The following is a 21,984-nucleotide window of genomic DNA, read 5'->3' as shown; positions in this document are numbered from 1 at the left end:
GTGAACCTCAGTAAGTTACTGTATTTACTTCAGTGATGGTTTTGCTCTTTATGCTAGCTGAACTAGATGTTGGTTTTCAATGGTTTTTGAGTAAATAAGCATGAAATTGCTAAAATACAAAAAATAAACTATTTCATTTACTAGCATTCTAGAGCTAATCATAATAAGAATTGCACTTAAAGGACAACTCTGGTGAAAAATGGGGTAATTAACAGATGGTTACCGAATAGATCGTTCTCTGGGATGCATTTTCATGCAAATCAAATGTAAAGACTTTTATCTCTAAAAATAGATTAGCTTATAACCCGAGTGTATGGGGCATAGAATAAGTCAAATGAAAATGCTAGTTAATACCACTAACAAGGCTCAAAATAGCCTCACACTAACACGGTAGCATAATGAGGGTCCCTACATGCAAACCGAAGCATTGAGAACTTTGTAAGAAATTTCTTGAGAAATTCTTGGAAAACCAGTCGACCAGTCGAGCCATGAACACTGTGCAAAGTGATGAACTGTGACTTTTTCCAGATGACTGCTGTCTGTATACACGTAATGTACTTTATAAAGTATCTTCTTATTAAACTGTTTGTACACTTACAAAGTTTTCAATGCTTCGGTTTGCATGTAAAGACCCTCATTATGCTACCGTGGTAGTGTGAGGCTATTTTGAGCCTTGTTAGTGGTATTAACTAGAGATTTAATTTTAAATTACTTGGAGATAATATAATAATAAAGGTGCACTGTGTAGCATTTTTGCAGTAAAATATCAAAAAAAACTACCACGCCAGTGTTATATATTTTGTTCATTTGATTTCTTATAATAATAATATCCCAAATGTTTCCAACTATTTGTAAATTGTGAGAAAATTGCTATTTTAACCAAGGAACCGGGACGTCTGAGGGCGTCGCCTGTCAATTGCGTCACATCTGCGTTACCCTCGGTTTCATTTTATTTGGCAGAAACGCTTTAATTTTAACAGTGTGCAATTAGTCACATCAGCCAATGAGCAAACGCACAGAGTAACGTCATATCATAACATCATTTTAAACACACTTAAATGTATCTAATATGATAAACAGAGCTGCGTTACCTCATACCCATGACCGGAAAAGCGGAAATGATGCTGGCGATTGTTTACCATCATAATAAAAGTCCCACTGCTAACAAGCTGTGTGTTGCGCAACAATCACTTCAGCGGTCTTGCTCAGCTCCTCAACACTCTGCCCTGCTCTGCTTCATACTACAGTAACGTTAATAAATGCATCTATGAACATGATTTCTGCCCAAGTCCTAGGCCGAATCTGTCCCACCGACTGTGAGGTGAAGACCACATGACCCAAGGTTCTGTGCTCAAACTTGGCGTCATCAAGCCTTTGTTTTGAGTAGGCGCCCTTTAGCGGACAGAACAATTACATAGTGTAGCTTTAATAATAAAACAAAATACCTATTTTGTGTTCATTAACTTTAAATGATCTTTAAACAAAACAAAATAGCAAATCCACAGAGAATAGGGAACCGCATACACCAACGTGATATCAAACAACAGAGAACCAGAGAAAATAAGGTCTATATATACACAGGGAAAAACAAGACTAAACGAGATAACAAGGGGTGTGGGAAATGGGAAACACCTGGGGAGAATAATCAACATGAAAAACTACAAAGAACTACAAAAACTCCACAGGAAACAGGACACAGAAACTAGACACAGATGCAGATCTGACATTTTGTCCATGATTTTGCCATCTGAGATAAATTTTGCTAATCCTAAAAGATTCCTCTAGCCTGACAAGCCAGACCCACATCAAGATGTTTGGTCTGGAAACTCACCAATGACAGGCCTCAATCCGAGGGGCGGATAAACGGTTGTCTTTCAAACTCCCTCTGCACGCGATAGGATAGCGCTACAACCAACCAGAGCAACGAAGGTGAAGCAGAGCTTGTTGACAGATTAAACTTTCGCTGTATCCGGTCGGCAAAACTCAGAACACATCTTCCCTTTATAAAAATGACTTCAGTGCCCTTCTTTTCTCAGAGAAAAGCTTAACTCAAAGTCTTCCAGAGTCGCGGTCTAAGCTGATTCGAAAGACCGCCGTTCGCCAGCTTCTGTGTTTACTAGAAGCACGCAAGCGCAACTCGGGCGTCATTATGTTAAGCCCTGCCCACCGACTCTATACACGATGTGATTGGCCCGACCAGAATTTGGCTTTTACAGCTCAGAAGTGTATTGAGAATTGCTAGATGACACTCGTGGCAGATTATATTTGCTGCCGCTAGGGTGCGTCTAGATATCTAGACTAAGATTCCTCTGATCCTAGGCAAAATTTGGATGTTATTTTGATGTTCACCAACAGCCGATTAATGACCGCTGCAATCAAATTTAACCTCAGATGAAATTCTGGCAGTGTCAGAAGATTTGGTGCATAGTCCTGCAGTGTGACTTCTCCTATGACTACCGTCAAATTGTCTTCGTTTTTCAAGACAAACCATGACTAAAATGAGAGCTAGTGATTTCTTTGTAGCCATTTCAGTCCCTCGTGTAATGCAGCTCACTGTCACCGCATTATTGATTGGTGATATAAAACTCTGGGCAAGTTTCCTTGTGTGCATCCATTTTAAACGTGCCTTGACTATTTTACAGTCTGAGATCTTACAGTGTGATAAGGCTTACAGCGGGGATCATGTTCATACAGTCTTTCAAGGAACATTCGTTATGTATGATTCTTTGCTTAAAGGGTTAGTTCACACAAAAATGAAATGTATCATTAATGATGACTCACCCTAATCGTCCCACACCTATAAGACCTCCGTTCATCTTCGGAACACAGTTTAAGATATTTTAGATTTAGTCAGCGTTTCTAAGTGTATGCACACTATACTGTCCATGTCCAGAAAGGGAATAAAAACATCATCAAAGTAGTCCATATGTAACATCAGTTGGTTAATTAGAATCTCTTGAAGCATCGAAAATACATTTTGGTCCAAAAATAACAAAAACTACAACTTTATTCTGCATTATCTTCTCTTCATCGTTTGTTTTCAAACCTCAAATAAAGATTTAAACGGTAATGAATCAGCATATTGATTCATGATTCGGATTGCCAATGTCACGTAATTTCAGCAGTTTGACACGCGATCCGAATCATGAAGCAATAAGCTGAGTTTTTGTTATTTTTGGACCAAAATGTATTTTTGATGCTTCAAGAGATTCTAATGAACTAACTGATGTCACATATGGATTACTTTGATGATGTTTTTATTCCCTTTCTGGACATGGACAGTATAGTGTGCATACACTTAGAAACGCTGTCGGACTAAACTTTAAACTGTGTTCTGAAGATGAACGGAGGTCTTGCGGGTGTGGACCGACATTAGGGTGAGTCATTAATGACATGCATTTCATTTTTGGGTGAACTAACCCTTTAACTTCATCTGAAAATACTTTCTTGTTTGTTCTATGACATAAATTGCGCACAGTCATGTCTCAAATGTGAATTTTGACTTTTTTTGTGTTGTAAAAACCTAATTTGCTAACATTGTGTTAGCTGGCATTCACAAACCATTTAAGTCCTTATTTAGCAACTTTTTAACATACAATATTTAAAAAACGTACTCATAAACCAAAAAAAAAACCTGGCATTGTAAAAACCCATAGGGAATTCCAGAGGGAGTTTGTTCCTCAAACATTCTCTTTAGTGTTAGGACTACAAACTTAACAGCCCTATATTGATTATATAAATTGCCATTATATTAGCCATCAGCTGCCTTGTGCCCTAGATATTGGCATCGGCCGTGAAAATCCCATATCAGTCGACCACTAGAACACGTTAATGGCCCTGTACCCCCAGCACACAAAAAATGTGTGTCACTGTGGTAGTCAGCAGCAATAAAAAAACACACCAGTGCTCTTTTTGCAGTGCTCATACCATTACTCAACACAACCCTGACAGGCTTCCACTCTCCGCCCCACTTTTCTCGGAAATCAAGTACATCATGTCTCTGAATGTGGCATATCTTGAATATGTGAGCCATAGCCAGGTTGCATTTCTTCCTCTTCAGCATTCTTTTTTTTTTCACTCATCAGATCTTGATCATTTTTTTAATTGATTTAATCATGCAAATGACCAGCCACCCATACTAGGCCCTCAGTTGTGCTCTATCTGTGAGGTGGGGAAGTCTCATGTGTGTTCTACACAGGATGTTTCAGCAAATACCCAGACAATGTTGCTGGATTCGGCATCAGTCTCCTGCTGAGAAGGGTCACGGTCCAACAGCCTGAAAATAAGTCTCACTCTGTTTTGGTGTGACAGTGCACGAGTCCTTATTTACACCTAGTACTACTAGTACTAGTAGTAAAATCAGTCTTGGATGATTTGATCAGAAGGGTTAATGGTCCTGACATCGCTCTTTTTCTATTCACTTGTTTAAAATGAATGTTTAAGAAGTTAAAATGCTTGTTCCAACAAAGTGGATGATTGACAGGCACTGTAAGTAGGCAGTACTTAAAGGGAAAATTCTCTCATTATTAACTCATATAAACCCATAAGGCTTTCATTCATCGAAACACAAATTAAGATATTTTTTAATTAAACCTGAAAAATGTCTGTCCCACCATTAAAAGTCAATGCAAACAAAATGTTTATGCTTCAAAGAGACATTATAAAAAGTAATTCATATCATTTACAGTTAATTCAGGTCTTCTGAAGTGCCATGTTTGCTTTATATTAGATGGACAGATTAGTTAGAAGTTAAGCTTTCATTGACCATGATGTTTCAACGACACTGTAAAAAAATATTTCCCGAAGATTATTGGAGTATGTTTTACAAGAAAATACTATTTCAGTCTTTCCACTTCAGATGAAAACACAAAAAACTTGCAACTACCAAAGTCCAAAAGGTCTAGATGCATAAACCACAATAATCCAAATAGGTGAAAATTTGCACAAAAAAGGCCCAGAGGCTATAAAGTTTAAAAACAGACAAACAAATGCAAGATAAAAAGCACAGGTTTACCTGAGAACAGCAAATGTTTAACCTTCTCCAGTGCCTTTCAATATCGCACATTGAATTCAGTGTATTACCTGCCATTTCATTGTAATTATTTGTATTAAAAACTATAAAATATATACCAAAAATATAATACAGCTTCAATTATTGCAAACGCAAATTAGTTTGTTCTTGTTCGACCAGCAGACAAAGAAATTCATACAAGCTGAAATTTGTGTCTTTGACATCAGAAAATGAGGATTTGATTCCATCAAGATCTCTAAAACTGGTGATGGTACAAATCTGTGGAAACCCAACTCAGACTATGTAGAAAACACTTCCATGATTCCAGTATACCAAAGTATGTCCATGATTTACCCTTATTAGCTGATTATTCTGATCATGTTCAAAAATGACACATTTCAACCATGACTCTCATCTCTGAAAAAAACTCATTGATCTATTGATGTTTTCAAACTGTTAAAAAACTAGCGATCAGGTGTTTGCAAACTCATCTAAAATGAGCATTTTTGGGAGTAAAGCATTACAAGTTACATGCATTATGTAATCAGATTACTTTTTGATGTAACAAGTAACACATTACAAGTAACATACAATATGTAATCAGATTATTTTTGATGTAACACGTAAAGCATTACAAGCAACATGCATTACGTAATCATATTACTTTTAGATGTAACAAGTAACACATTGTAAGTAACATGCATTATGTAAACAGATTACTTTTTTGATGTAATGAATAAAGCATTACAAGTAACGTGCATTATGCAATCAGATTACTTTTTTGATATAGCAAGCATTAAGTAACATGCATTACGTTATCAGATTACTTTTAAGTAAAGTAACAAATTACAAGTAACATGCATTATGTAATCAGATTACTTTTTTCAAGTAATGAGTAAAGCATCACAAGCAACATGCATTATGTAATCAGATTACTTTTTGATGTAACAAGTAACACATTACAAGTAACATACAATATGTAATCAGATTACTTTTTGATGTAACAAAGCATTACAAGCAACATGCATTACGTAATCATATTACTTTTAGATGTAACAAGTAACACATTGTAAGTAACATGCATTATGTAAACAGATTACTTTTTTGATGTAACAAGTGACACATTACAAGTAACATACAATATGTAATCAGATTACTTTTTTGATGTAATGAATAAAGCATTACAAGTAACGTGCATTGTGATAGATTACTTTTTGATCTAATGAGAAAAATGATGCATTACAAGTAACATATATTATGCAATCAGATAATTACATTTTTGATGTAATAAGTGAAGCATTACAAGTAACATGCATTATGTAATAGATTACTTTTTGATGTAACGAGAAAAGTAACGCATTACAATAACATGCATTATGCAATCATGCAACTGGCCACATCTTTTTCCACATACAATGGCTTATAGGGCTATATGGCTGTACAGGGTGATTCAATAGAGTCCACTGTAGTCGTTGATGTGCAACTATGCCATCAAAAACCCAAGCGAAGATGACAAGATGGCTTTTTGATTAGCTGACGTCTATGAATGAAAGGGAATTAAGCAAACCGTATACCAGTTGTTTTTCAGTGACCCCCAAATGTGGTTTGAGTGATCCAGATCACAAAACATTTTGAATCCTGTTTTGCACTACCCACTTTTAATTAGATGCAACCAAGACCAGTTTAAATGGGGTCTAAAAAAGTCTGAATCCCCAAACAAGGGATTCTGGCACTATAGGCTTTTTCCGTGATGCAGGATTACGACTGTAAGCTGCCTAAATCCTGATCCGATTTGTAACCGAAGTTACGATCAGAAGTGAAGAGACAGAGAGAGGACTAGAAGGCTTAACCACATTAATGTTTACATGCTAGACAGGGACTATCTTTTTTGAGTAAATCTCTTAATTCTTTTCTTGTCCGCATCTCAGATGTGGGGCTCTGTAATAGTTAACAATAATAACCCTGCTGTGTTCTGGATTGCATTGATCCCACTGTAGAAACCTGCTGAGATGCATCTACAAGACTGACACATTCACTCCTCCCAATGTCTCCTTTCTCGTGTTGCGCCACTCTCCCGGATTGCTGAATGTGTGCTATTGTTTGAGACACACTCCTGCCCCCAGGCAGCCCACCCACCACAGCACATCCCCCTGACCCCCAGCCCAGCCCTGCCCATGCAGGACCAGGCTGTCCCCCTTCTCATTCAACCCAGATTACCAAGGACTGACTCGGTTCCCACACGTTATCCCACTGTTATCCCTCATTCCACATCGTTGTCTTCTTCCTCTACAGAGGAGATGCAGGATCTTCCGAGGCCCAGGGCCCTGGTTGTTGGCACTAAGGTGTCAGCAAAAGGTGAATTAGCCCCTCACAAAGCTAAGCAGAAGGACCGTAAACACCAGGAATTGTTGGCGTTAGCTCTGGGGGTGAATCTGGGCAGTAAAGGTGCCCTCCTCTGGAAGCCTCTAAAGATTTTGGCTTGTTCGCAGATCACCCCGTCCCCACTGAGCAGACGCACCACACTCAAGGATGGACCAGAGAAACACTGCAACTACGAGAAGATCCACAACTTTAAGGTAAATGTTTGTGTTACGACTTCTGTATGGTTGGTATTATGGTAACTACATTACTATTCAAGAGTTTGGGTAAAGTAAAGTAAAAAAGAATAAAAAAACATATTTCGTAAGGAACATGTGACACTTAAGAATAGAGTGATGATGCTAAAAAAATCAGTTTTGCAGTCACAAGAATAAATTATATTTTAAACTATATTAAAATAGATAAGGTCTTTTAAATTGTAATAATATTTCACAATATTACTGTTTTAGCTTTTTTTTTATATCAAACAAATGCAGCCTTAGTGAGTGTAAGATAATTCTTTACAAATTTTACTGACCCCAAACTTTTGAATGGAAGTGTACAAATTTCTGATTATTAAAAACTGTTCATCTCATCCTATACTCTCTATTGGCGTCATGTAAAAAGAACCAAATGGCGGCAACTTCAACATGTAAAGGTTGCTGGGTTAATGCTATTTTAATACAGCCAATGCAACCTGGTATTCTTTTATTGTCTTTAAATATTTTACAAAAGCATATAGATTATAGGACAATTAAATAAAAATATTTTGCTCCCGTCAACAACAAAGTTGCACATGGATCCATTTTACAGCATGATCAAAAAAAACTATAAAAAGAAATATGATGAAAATTTGAGTCCGAGGATGTCATTTCGTAATTTAATATGACGCACATTTTAATGTAAAAACAACTGTTTCAAGCCGAAATATCAGTGATTTTAGTCAATGTCTTGTATCAAATGTTGATATTGCACATACTGAAGATGTTTTCGGATGTCCTTTCTCATATGTTCTAATTGGATGGTTAATTAATTTAAAAACCACCAAAACTTGAAATGTTGATTGTGAGCCTGATGAAGTCATTCACTTTTATTGCACTCCATATTTGCTACTATTCTGAGGTTGTTTGAATGTTTACTGATGGGTCGTTCAAATGTTTATGTGCTGACAGCATTTAAATGCATGGCACTGTGAGCCTTGTATCAATAAGCCTAAATCTATTCTATGAGCCTAATTGCTTATGCTTTTAATCCATTAACAGGGCTATTGACTGATAAAATTGATTACACAAATCAATATCCTCTTGCTGCTGAGCTGCTAAGTGGAGACTCCCATTTCATGCCTTTTCAGTTTATAAAAAATTTGAGAAGGCTGAGAATCAACACAGTACTGTATCGTCATCTGACTTTCTTTTTTAAAGCCTCAAAGAGCAAAACAAAGCAATCATGTGACCTCAACACATCCCTTGATGCTTCCTTATGACATATTTCTCATGATGTTACCTACAGTCATAAGAGCATCATGAATTAAATTAATGTGCTCACTCAGTAGGTAAAGAACAGAAGGGATCACCAGCACGAAACCAATGCGAAGACAACCTAATTTATTGTAACAGATTCAACCCGGCGCTCTGGTGGAGTTTAAATAGTCTGTAATCGGTGCTCTTGGGAAAGGGAAAAGACGAATGGCAAAAAAGGCAGGTCCAAGGCACTCAGTTAAGTAAAGGATGAGGAAATAATTAAAAAGCCTTTATTTGGTATGGCTTAAATCATTTTAAAATACAAGAGCCAACATGTTTCGACCCAAATTGGTCTTCATCAGGGCAGAGCAACACAATGAATGAGAATGTTAACAATTTATATGTTACACCCCACCCATAACCCAACAAACATCCAATTAGCCTAACAAGGACTAATACAATCAATTAATCCAATGAGGCAATCAGGTGTACAGGATTGGGGATATCAACGTAATAGAAAAAAAAAAAAAAAAAAAAAAAAAAAAAAAAAAAAAAAAAAAAAAAAAGAGACAAACTCCCCTTTAACGTAGGCTACCTGGAGAGAAAAAAACAAAGCAAGTGTACAATATTAGAAACAAAACCCAAAGACCAGAAAAGCAAAAGTAAGAAAGACTAAAGTAAGAAAGACAAAGCAAAATCATCATAAAGACATAGACAATACATCATAAAAAACACTTGAACTCTATGTCCTCGTTCAGACCTGGATAACGAAGCGCGTCCAGCTGATGGATCCAAAATGACTCACGCTGATTAAGTTTGCGGATCCTATCACCTCCTCTATCCAAAGGTCTCACATGCTCCAAAACCTCTATTTTTAATAGAGAATCATTCTTATTGTGCACATATAAAAAGTGTTGGGCCATCTGATAATCAGGATTACAGGTACGAATAGCATACTTATGCTCCGCCAATCGATCACGCAGACGTCTTTTAGTACGACCTACATAAAACACATCCTTACATGGGCAAGATAAGCGATAGATGACAAATGTGGTGTTACAATTTATGAAGTCATTTAACTTAAATGTTTTGTTAGATTTAAAATCCACAAAGGTTCTCGAGGGGATGACATTACTACAATGGGGGCAGTTCATGCAACGGTATAGACCGATTGGTCTCTTTAGCCAACTTTCTTTCTTCTCAGCAGGAAGATAGTTATGTACCAGCTTATCTCGAAGAGTCGGGGCCCTTCTGTAAGATACAACAGGAGGTTGAGGAAAGACCTGTTGGAGGACAGGGTCAGAATTAATAGTCTGAACGAGGACATAGAGTTCAAGTGTTTTTTATGATGTATTGTCTATGTCTTTATGATGATTTTGCTTTGTCTTTCTTACTTTAGTCTTTCTTACTTTTGCTTTTCTGGTCTTTGGGTTTTGTTTCTAATATTGTACACTTGCTTTGTTTTTTTCTCTCCAGGTAGCCTACGTTAAAGGGGAGTTTGTCTCTTTTTTTTTTTTTTTTTTTTTTTTTTTTTTTTTTTCTATTACGTTGATATCCCCAATCCTGTACACCTGATTGCCTCATTGGATTAATTGATTGTATTAGTCCTTGTTAGGCTAATTGGATGTTTGTTGGGTTATGGGTGGGGTGTAACATATAAATTGTTAACATTCTCATTCATTGTGTTGCTCTGTCCTGATGAAGACCAATTTGGGTCGAAACATGTTGGCTCTTGTATTTTAAAATGATTTAAGCCATACCAAATAAAGGCTTTTTAATTATTTCCTCATCCTTTACTTAACTGAGTGCCTTGGACCTGCCTTTTTTGACAACCTAATTTATGTTGGCTACTGAGATTTTCTGTTTTGACAGATATCATTCCCTAGCCTGACAAGCCAGACCCACATCAAGATGTTTGGTCTGGAAACTCACCATTGACAGGGCTCAATCCGAGGGGCGGGATAAACGGTTGTCTTTCAAACTCCCTCTGCACGCGATAGGATAGCGCTACAACCAACCAGAGCAACGAAGGTGAAACGGAGCTTGTTGACAGATTAAACATTTGCCGTATCCGGTCGGCTAAACTCCGGACACATCTTCCCTTTTTAAGAATGACTTCAGTGCCGTTCTTTGTTCTTTTCTCAGAGAAAAGCTTAACTCCAAGTCTTCCTGAGTCGCGGTCAAAGCTGATTCGAAAGACCGCCGTCGTTCACCAGTTTCTGTGTTTACTAGAAGCACGCAAACGAAACTTAGCCTTCGTCATTATGGCCCCGCCCACCGACTCTATACACGATGTGATTGGCCCAGCAAGAGTTAGGCGAATACAGCTCAGAAGGGTATTGAGAGTTGCTAGAAAACACTCGCGGGCAGATTAGATTTGCTGCCGCTAGGGTGCGTCTAGATTTCTAGGCTAATCAATCCCAGAATGCATTGCGAAAAGCTGAGTGAAAAAGTTAGATAATGGACCAAGAAGAGCGAAATATTTATTATTGACTGTAAAAACTACATGATACTTAAATAAGTACAAAAAAATGTTTAGAAGTATAAATAAAAAAGTATAATAAAATGTAATGGTTAAGAAGAAAAATAGCAACTAAATTACCCAACAATCAAACTATTTTGCCTAAACTTCATGTGTGTTAAGTATACTGAGTGCTAATTATTTATTTTGTCTTATTTAGGGTGCAATTTGGTCATTTATTATTTGATAGCATTTGGGTAGCAATGTAGAAAGCTCACAAGGTTTTGGGGAACAGCCAGTAGATGTGGACACAGATGACAAGAATTCTCATTATGATATTTATATATCAGCATTCGTACAGCTGGGCTTTATTCCAAAACCATGTATGTTGTGCCTTTTCTTTTGTCCATCTTTAAACTGTGTTTTGACAGCACAAGGGCGTGCATGGGAACATGCTTTGCGTGTGACTTTCAGCAGCTTGGTAACAGATTCCAGACACATTATTTTTCCTAGCAATCTTGTAATCTGACTCACATGTATTTTAATTTAAAAAACATCAGGGCTGTGTCTATGCAGGAGGTCCACCCTATTTACAGTACATTCTTTCAGTACTACCCTCTAGTCTTTACTTACATGCTTGATTATTTCATCAGATATTTGGCTAGGAGTTTATTCCTGTGATCAAACTGACCCCTGACTCCTTGGTTGCTTTCTCAGGGTTTGACAGAGATGGTGGGCTTGACACTTCCTTGAAATATAGACAATAACTTAACTCGTCACTGGCTGTCGTTTCCTAAACTACATCAAGCATCATGCATGTGACATTAAATACACTGACTATATGACCCACTAGTTAGTGTTAACACAGTTTGCCCTAAAGGGTTCAGCCCAAAAGGAATATTCTGTCATTTAAAACTCACCCTCATGAATTCCAACCCCATAAAAGTCTGTTCACACCAGGAAGGTTATTGCGTTTATTGGGGATGTTTATCGCCTCGCGACTAAACAAAGTGTGCCAATGTGAGTTTGCACACCGAGGTTGAAGCAGTGGAGTCACATGGACTGTTTTAATGATGTCTTTACTACCTTTCTGGACCTTGAAAATGGTCGACAGAAAAATGGAACGACACAAGGGTGAGCAATTAATGACAGAAATCAAATTTTACTAACTAACCCTTTAATTTGTTTTGTTTTGTGTTATGTTTTTTTTTTTTAATATTGAAATTAAAGGTACACTATGCAACTTTAGTTTATCCCTCTAGTGGTTAAAAAACAAACTGCATGCATTTTGCAGAAGATCATTGCTTTGGTAACACCACTAGGCTTAAGATTTATAACTTGTTTAGATGGAAAGGATCTTAAGCTGACCAACCATAATGAAATGACCCATCACAATAGATAATGCTTTACAATAAATTCTGTTAGAAAGCTACAAAGACAATTAATCTGTTCAATTAAATACAGTCTTGTTCAAAATAATAGCAGTACAATGTGACTAACCAGAATAATCAAGGTTTTTAGTATATTTTTTATTGCTACGTGGCAAACAAGTTACCAGTAGGTTCAGTAGATTGTCAGAAAACAAACAAGACCCAGCATTCATGATATGCACGCTCTTAAGGCTGTGCAATTGGGCAATTAGTTGAAAGGGGTGTGTTCAAAAAAATAGCAGTGTCTACCTTTGACTGTACAAACTCAAAACTATTTTGTACAAACATTTTTTTTTTCTGGGATTTAGCAATCCTGTGAATCACTAAACTAATATTTAGTTGTATGACCACAGTTTTTTAAAACTGCTTGACATCTGTGTGGCATGGAGTCAACCAACTTGTGGCACCTCTCAGCTGTTATTCCACTCCATGATTCTTTAACAACATTCCACAATTCATTCAAATTTCTTGGTTTTGCTTCAGAAACAGCATTTTTGATATCACCCCACAAGTTCTCAATTGGATTAAGGTCTGGAGATTGGGCTGGCCACTCCATAACATTAATTTTGTTGGTTTGGAACCAAGACTTTGCCCGTTTACTAGTGTGTTTTGGGTCATTTTCTTGTTGAAACAACCATTTCAAGGGCATGTCCTCTTCAGCATATGGCAACATGACCTCTTCAAGTATTTTAACATATGCAAACTGATCCATGATCCCTGGTATGCGATAAATAGGCCCAACACCATAGTAGGAGAAACATGCCCATATCATGATGCTTGCACCTCCATGCTTCACTGTCTTCACTGTGTACTGTGGCTTGAATTCAGAGTTTGGGGGTAGTCTCACAAACTGCCTGTGGCCCTTGGACCCAAAAAGAACAATTTTACTCTCATCAGTCCACAAAATGTTCCTCCATTTCTCTTTAGGCCAGTTGATGTGTTCTTTGGCAAATTGTAACCTCTTCTGCACATGCCTTTTTTTTAACAGAGGGACTTTGCGGGGGATTCTTGAAAATAGATTAGCTTCACACAGACGTCTTCTAACTGTCACAGTACTTACAGGTAACTCCAGACTGTCTTTGATCATCCTGGAGGTGATCATTGGCTGAGCCTTTGCCATTCTGGTTATTCTTCTATCCATTTTGATGGTTGTCTTCCGTTTTCTTCCACGTCTCTCTGGTTTTGCTCTCCATTTTAAGGCATTGGAGATCATTTTAGCTGAACAGCCTATCATTTTTTGCACCTCTTTATAGGTTTTCCCCTCTCTAATCAACTTTTTAATCAAAGTACGCTGTTTTTCTGAACAATGTCTTGAACGACCCATTTTCCTCAGCTTTCAAATGCATGTTCAACAAGTGTTGGCTTCATCCTTAAATAGGGGCCACCTGATTCACACCTGTTTCTTCACAAAATTGATGACCTCAGTGATTGAATGCCACACTGCTATTTTTTTTAACACACCCCTTTCAACTAATTCAACTAATTGCCCAATTGCACAGTCTTAAGAGCGTGCATATCATGAATGCTGGGTCTCATTTGTTTTCTGAGAATCTACTGAACCTACTGGTAACTTGTTTGCCACGTAGCAATAAAAAAATATACGAAAAACCTTGATTATTCTGGTTAGTCACATTGTACTGCTATTATTTTGAACAATACTGTACCTTACTCATCTGTTGAGTAATAAAAAAGCCATCCTCTCCGTGTCGCTTTTACAATATTTCGAATCCCTCAGTTCTCACCATCTTCAAAAAGTCAAGCGTATGTTGATTCTGGTTTTATTACGAGCTCTGTTGCATTCTCTTTTTTTGCCAGCAGACTCTCCTCTGTTCGGCATTTTATTTTAAATGGGTGATTCCCTGGAGATTCGAGATTTAGCATAGTCCATGAAACCTTTCTTGGTCATTGTGACAACTAACCTATCCATACATGCATCAAAGTAGTTTTATGGATCTAAAGAGGCAAGCATAGGTGAGGGAAAACCATCACTTTAAAATATTAACACATATAAGTTTACCGTAGTGAATCTAAGGAAAGACAAAAACATGTTTTAGAAGCAGTGTTGATGATGTATTGACTCTTAGAACATAAAAGTTACATAGTGTACCTTTTAAATATATATTTTTAATATTTCATTTAATTTACATTTTCCAATTTCCTTAGGAAAAAATAAATGCTGATCATGAACAATTTTGAACAGTACCCTGCCAAAGTTTATAAAATAATAATGCCAGTGGTTCTTTATACATATGTACCATGTATAAATGTGTACTATAATGCTTTAATCTTTGTTTGTACAGTCTGAGTGAGACATGCTTTGTTAGTTGCCATGTACAGTGAGAAATACTATGGAATTGTCATTTTCTGTGTAATTTTCATTGTGAGCTTTAGCTGGAAATAAAAATCACTGACCCTGTGTTTGTGTGCATGTATTTTCAAAGTGTGTTTGACTCACAATGTCAACTTTATCTCTGGTATAGGTGCACACCTTCAGAGGGCCGCACTGGTGTGAATACTGTGCTAACTTCATGTGGGGTCTTATCGCCCAGGGCGTCCGTTGTTCAGGTAACCCTCCACCAATCACAAACCCTCCCAGTCCCACACAAATAAACTGTCCATCAGAATTATGGCACCAGCCAAAGAGAATAGTTTATATCAAGTTACAATCAATAGCCGCTCAGGATCCAGATAATTTCTCATGCCGTTCTTGTAACAATGCCTAATTGCCTGTAGAAATTTTCCAATGAGCTGTGGAAACCTGAGGCTTAATACTGAAAGTGAGACCTGGGACAATGAGGGTTTTAACTAGTATGCTGATGTGTGGGTAGCACTCTGCATTCCTAAATGACACCTGGTCCAAACCAGTTGAGTGCCTTCTGTTGAGTGTTTACTATTTATAGATGTACATACTGTATACACCGTAGAGTACTGTGAGAAAGGCACACCCAGGTAAACCAGGACAGTTTACTAGCCAAATCAGGCTTCACTTCACATACATAAACACTTGCTTAGATGCACATACACCCTGCTTTATCACAAAGTACAATACTTTATTGGTTACTTTGTAGAAGTGATGTGGATTAATTATGCAATCATTTTTCAATAAAGTTAAATTATTATTAAAATTATGGATCATAAACTAACAATGAACATGACCATTTTTGATATAGCATTTATTAATCTAGATTAATTTGAGTATGCTATTGTTTATTGATTTTTCACTCATGTTTTTTGGGGTGAACTATACCTTGAATTTATACACACAACCTTAAAATGTAAATGTATATAGAAATTAACCTAAATTTATAGTATATAGAAAAAAACCTAAATAAAATTCACTATTATTAATTAACCTAATATAAAATTGTCATTAATTAATTAATAAATGTTATAAAAGTATTGTTCATTCTTATTTCTTATTAACTGTGGCATTAATTAAGGGATAATGTACTGTCAAACGGTCTTTAACACTAAATAAACCTTGACAGGGTGTTCTGCCTTAAAGGGCTAGTTCACCTTAAAATGAAAATGAAGTCATCATTACTCATTAGGTGTTTCTCAATGTCAAGGATGCTTCCTTGGAAGGACGGATCCTTCAAAGTCACTTCCTTCAGAGGCTAGGCGAGGATCCTCTTTAGCATTCGGAGAACACGTAAATGGAACAGGCTAGCAAGTGCACGTCATTGCGTCATTACGTCAGTGAAAAGGTCCGTTGGCCATCAATAACATTAGGTGTAACGTTATTTGGATATATTTTTATATCAATACAGTTGTAATTTGTACCGGTATTTAAACGTTAAACTTTACGTATATTTACTAAGGTTATAACAAATGTTTGGTAACGTAAATAAAAGCATTGTGGTAAGCAGCGAGGTGAGGGTCCGTGAGAGCGGGCCGGTGGAGTGATAATGAGCGGCAGCTGATCGCCGCCACACCGGTCTCGGCTCACGGCAGTGACCGGAGTATAATTGGAGGAGCGTGGAATACGAGAGAGGACTAGGCCTGGAGTTTATGTTATGGTTTGTTTATGGTTTATTATGTGTGTGCGGGCAGTCGCCCGTGAGGGTTTTCCCAGTGTTACTTTCGTTTTGTTTATTATTTATAATAAAGTTGTTGAACGTTCACCGGTTCCCGCCTCCTTCCTTCCCATCTCCAAACTCCGATACAAGCATATTTGCCCTGTTCACGCTCTGACTCCGCGAACGTCTGAAGAAGATAGCGAAGCTGCGCGCATAGGATTGTGGGTGATTTGAGAATGCGAAGTGCGCGAAGGCTACTCATATGCATCCTTTCCTGTATATGGCATATTTTTCGAACGAAGGACTCAGTCCTTGGTTGAAATTCGAGGATCCTCGACATTGGAACAGTCCTTCGACGAGTGTTGATGACGTGGCATCCTCGGAATTCTGGCTTCCGAGGATCCTTCCTTGACATTGAGAAACGCCTTTTAACTTACCACTGGTATCCTCTGCAGCTCCATGGCGTACACATTCGTGATTTGCACAGCAGTTCACTTTGCCTTGCCCAGGAAAAGCACAAAAGTTGTGAGAAATCAAGATAGAACAAAATCACAACATGAAATCTATGTACCTTCCTCTCTAAACTATAAAGTGTATACTGTATGGGTTGTGTTTGTCATAACATAAGTTATCGCATTCACATCTATCAACGGTCATTCTGACAGTTCCAGTCCAGCGATATTTATTGTATTGCAAGTCATGCTTTTGTTAATCTTGATTTCTCACAACTCGTGGTTTGATACCCGAGACGGAGTAAACTGCTGCGCTAGTCTCACAAGACCTATGGCCATGGTCAGGATTTTTGTTTAATCATACATGGAATTTCAGTTTATACTATATATAACCCCAGAACATGTGGGATATACTGTAAAGGTGATGATACACATGGCAACTTTTTGAGCAATGTAGCTGTCAACGGGCAAACTGGTGAGACACGGCCCACGGCCCATGAAAATGATGTCATTAATGACCCACCCTATTGCGTTCCACACCCGTAAGACCTCCGTTCATCTTCGAGGAGTTTAAAATATTTTATATTTAGTTCGAGAGCTTTTCTGTTCCTCCAATTAAAGTATATGCACACTATACTGTCCATGTCCAGAAAGGTAATAAAAACATCATCAAAGTAGTCCATAAGTAGTCCTTTACAAAAAGGTTTTATTAGTTAACATTAGTTACCTACATTAGTTAACATAAACTAATAATGAACTGCACATCTACAGCATTTATTAATATTTGTTAATTTCAACATTTACTAATACATTATCAAAAGCAAAATTGTATTTGTAATCATTAGGTAATAAAATGTGAATTAACATGAACAATGAACAACTGTATTTGTATTAACTAATATTAACAATGATTAATAAATACTGTAACAAATGTACTGCTCATGGTTAGTTCATGTTAAGCCCCATTTCCACCGAAATAACCCAGAACAATTTGTCCCAGGAACCCTTTGTTTCCCCCAGACCTACTGTTTGCGCTTCCATCGTGGCCTAAAGTACCGTCAAGATTAGTTCAGTGACGCACGACTGTCAGAACACTCCGCAAATAAACTTAATAAAGGCTGAGCCTCGTAGTCGGTCCATCTGTTGTATTTTTTAAACTCATTGTTGATTCGAATAGCAAACAACTCTTTACTGCATGCACTGCAACAGACTTTTAGGTTGAAATAAAGTGCTGCGTGAACTCAACCAATCAGCATGTTTAGCAGCCAAGACCCACCCCCAAAAGATCCTGAACTTTGAAAAAGTACTACCTCGCAAGCATGGTTGTTTTGAGGGGGATTGAGGGGGGGTTGTTTTTTACCAAGTCTAAACACACCAAGAACCACCCCAAAGGCCCTCTCTGGGGAAAGTTCCTGTGGTGAAAATGTTAACAAATGAAACTTGTTACCATTTTTTGTTGTTGTAAAGAATGTTAAAAAATATCTATAAAAAAACAACCATATTAAATCCATAACCATCTTCGATACAGGATGTTCCTTGACGTGCCCTAGATATACAGATGCACCTTAATGCCATGATTACGGGTTTGGTCAGAGATCATGTTAACACAGTGCTGGTTATTGTTTGACAGCACTTTCCCAAAACACTCTGTATATAAAACTCAATCCAGTCACAAGGCTTTTCTGTTGATTTTTCTCACTGTAAATGGTCTCATCCATTTGGGCCATTATTCAAGCCTTTTCTTTTCACACAGGAGCCTCTCTTATTTCACACTGGCCCCCGGGCGAGTCAGTGTCATCAGACACATTGAGAATTAGAGCACTGTTGAATGTGTCCCCAGGCCCATACGGAGGAACACAGAGTGTTTTCTTTTTGTTTTCTTTTGTTCTCTATGGCCTAAAGATGTGAAGGAGGGGTTCATGCAGGCAGTAAAACAGATCACAGAGAGAGTGATTAATGGGATTGCTGAAGTTGAGGAACAGTAGGACAGCATGTGCATGCTACTGGAGACAAACAGAGAGACAGACCTCCCTAGTGCCACATTCTGCTTCATACACACCGCTGTCCCAGTGTCAAGGCAGGGTATCAAATCAAGTTTATTACAGCTAAAATGACACAAATATGCTCACATCTTCTGATGGTGATGGAAAATATGTTGAGTTAAATGGCACAGAGAAAAAGGGTGTCAAAATTGTACCTTGAGAGGTATAACAGCTTGCCACTGGGGCAGTTTCCTTTAAAGGTGCCCCTAGAATGAGTTGAAACAATATGTTAAATTGTTCTCTGATATCTACATAGAGGGTGGCTTATTTAAGGGCAAAAATGTTCCAGATACAGTTTTACAGGTCCATTTACAACCCTATAAATTGTCCCTAGGATGTAATGCTCTGTTTTTGCCTTATTTGGAAGAGTCATTAATATTAATGTTGAGAGAGAGAGAGAGAGAGAGAGAGAGAGAGAGAGAGAGAGAGAGAGCGTGTATATGGTTGACAGATGGTACATGTTTTAGTAAAACAGCGGATAGTATACGTGTTCTTTTTACAGAAAAGCTCCGTTTGGGGATTTTAATTACTGAAATCTGGCAACCACACAAACGATCTTCTTTGCCAAACCAAAACCAGTGATAGACTCATCTTTTTTCATCAACGATATTGTATGTTTATATAACATTAGTCACAATGTAGGCTACGCAGTGACTGTGATGTACTCTGAAATACAAGCATGCAAAAACATCATACTTAAGTTCTCAAAAATATAAATATATATATTTTTACTAAATGAATAGCCTTGTCAAATGACTATCGTTTTAACTTATATGGTGGAAAAGGTGACGTTTGCTAGAAGGATCAAGTGAACGATCTGTAAGCAACGTATCTACGATTGTATTTTGTAATACAAAATAATATTAACCTTTGTCATTAGACACACTATTTAGTTTTGTTATTATAATAAAAATCAACCATGATGTAACCATGAGGAGGCAATGGTGTTTGAGACTCACAGTATGTGATGTCCATGTACTGAACTCTTATTATTTCACTATGGCAAGGTTTATTAAATTTGTCATTCTAGGGCACCTTTAAAAGGACATCGTTGCACCTTTTTTACTCCTAAAAGATAGCATGACGTGGTCATACTCAATTCTAGTCAGAATATGAGTCTGAAACTGCTCCATTGGGCTGTGATTATGGGCATGTTTCAACCGAACCAGGAAAGACATCAATTGGATAGACCTTCAACCAATCAGAGCAACGAAGCGTCGCATTGTCAAATGTCAACAGACAGAGCTCAACTGCACTGTGTTGCCAAGTCCGCGTTTTTTTTCCCCCCGGGTTGTTTTCTATGTCCAAAGGATGAAGCGACTATGTGATATATAGACCCATGAGTGCGAATTTTAGCAGGCAACTTTGCCAAAATAACACACATTTTACCCCCCAAACGCCATTTTTCCCCCGGAGAACCCCCCGAGAAGCTATTGTTTAGGGCTAGTAGTTGGCGGGTTTTGTTGTAAAAACTTGGCAACCCTGTCACGCGCGTTGGAATCAGGCTGGAATACGCGATCTTTGCCGGTTTTGTAAAAAAATACAATAATTTAATGATACACAGAGTACTTACCCAACATGCAGGCGCGCTGGAAGCCGTTTAATTCCGGGGGGGCTGAAAGTTGGGTCGGAAAATGTGTGACGTCATTATGTTGTCGGTGGCGACCAGACAGGTGTTATAGTAGAACCCCCCTTTACCATCAAAGAGCACAGACGGACTCAACGCCCCAGATTATTGTTGTTTAAAATTAATTACTTGTTAAAACGCGATCATACCATGGGTGTCGGAAGCAAAACTGTGGGTGGTCTCAGAATTTGTTTTTGCTGGAGTAACGTTAGATACAAATTTACTGCAGTTTACTAAACGATTGATTGCGCCAGACAAAATTACGGAAATCACTGAGTTATTTGCCTTGCCTTTTGCCGAACTCGCTCTACTCCCTTTTCACATCACAGATCAGAAAGGCATTTATTTTCAATAAAAATTGAGAAAATATTAGAAAAGTGAAAAAAAAAGAGTCAAACACCTAATACGTTTTTCTCGGTTAGGGGTAGGTAAACAGACGTGTTGAATTAGTGACGATAAAAGTGAGAGCGTCCAATATCATTGGTCTTTAAAAGTGGGTGAGTCTTGTCCTCACGACACACAATGGTTCCGACGCCCATGGATCATACACAGACACACGTTAATCATCACTAATAAAGCATTATTTTTATTTGTGTTCATAGGCTACATACATATCCAGCATCTGCCAGGGCTTTTAGTTCCTCATGTGCGCATATTTGGAGAAATAATGATTCATAATCACGTTTGTAAAATATCATGTGTCCCGACCTCAGCAGACTGGTGAGAGTAGGCTAAGTTAGGCCTACATGTTAACGTCCAGCTCACAAACCTCACGGATGTCTGAACAGAGTTTGTGTCGGTGTCAAGGTCAGCGTCGTTGTTGTTTACATACTTTTTTTGAGAAGATTTCCCAATTTTACTTTTCTTAACCGTGTTAGTAGTAACGTAACTCAAAAAAAGTCTACAAATACGTTTCTGCTGCTTATTGCTAACCATGACCAAACGAGAGTGAGCGAGGTGACATAATGGTGACGAAAGCACTTCCTGATAATAATTATTAATTAGTTTATATCTTATCCACGGCCCATTATTTTAATCCCATTAAAACACAGTATGTTATGTCAGTCTATTTTAATTTATTTTATTTCATTTCATGTTTTAAATACAATATAATTTTAGTCCAC

At 37.7% G+C, this 21,984-nt stretch overlaps 1 protein-coding gene across 1 annotated transcript in view; it reads left to right on the top strand.

The window, feature by feature from the left end:
* Positions 1–21,984, top strand: part of chn2 (chimerin 2) — an 82,075-nt gene that overhangs the window by 50,232 nt on the left and 9,859 nt on the right. The window contains exons 7-8 of the mRNA XM_067449076.1: positions 7,501–7,587; positions 15,201–15,285. Coding sequence (XP_067305177.1) covers positions 7,501–7,587; positions 15,201–15,285 — 172 coding nt within the window. The remainder of the gene's footprint in view (positions 1–7,500; positions 7,588–15,200; positions 15,286–21,984) is intronic.

Source organism: Pseudorasbora parva, chromosome 7, assembly GCF_024679245.1.
Source record: "Pseudorasbora parva isolate DD20220531a chromosome 7, ASM2467924v1, whole genome shotgun sequence".
In the NCBI taxonomy this organism is placed as follows: domain Eukaryota; kingdom Metazoa; phylum Chordata; class Actinopteri; order Cypriniformes; family Gobionidae; genus Pseudorasbora; species Pseudorasbora parva.
This window is presented reverse-complemented; position numbering and strand designations above follow the sequence as displayed.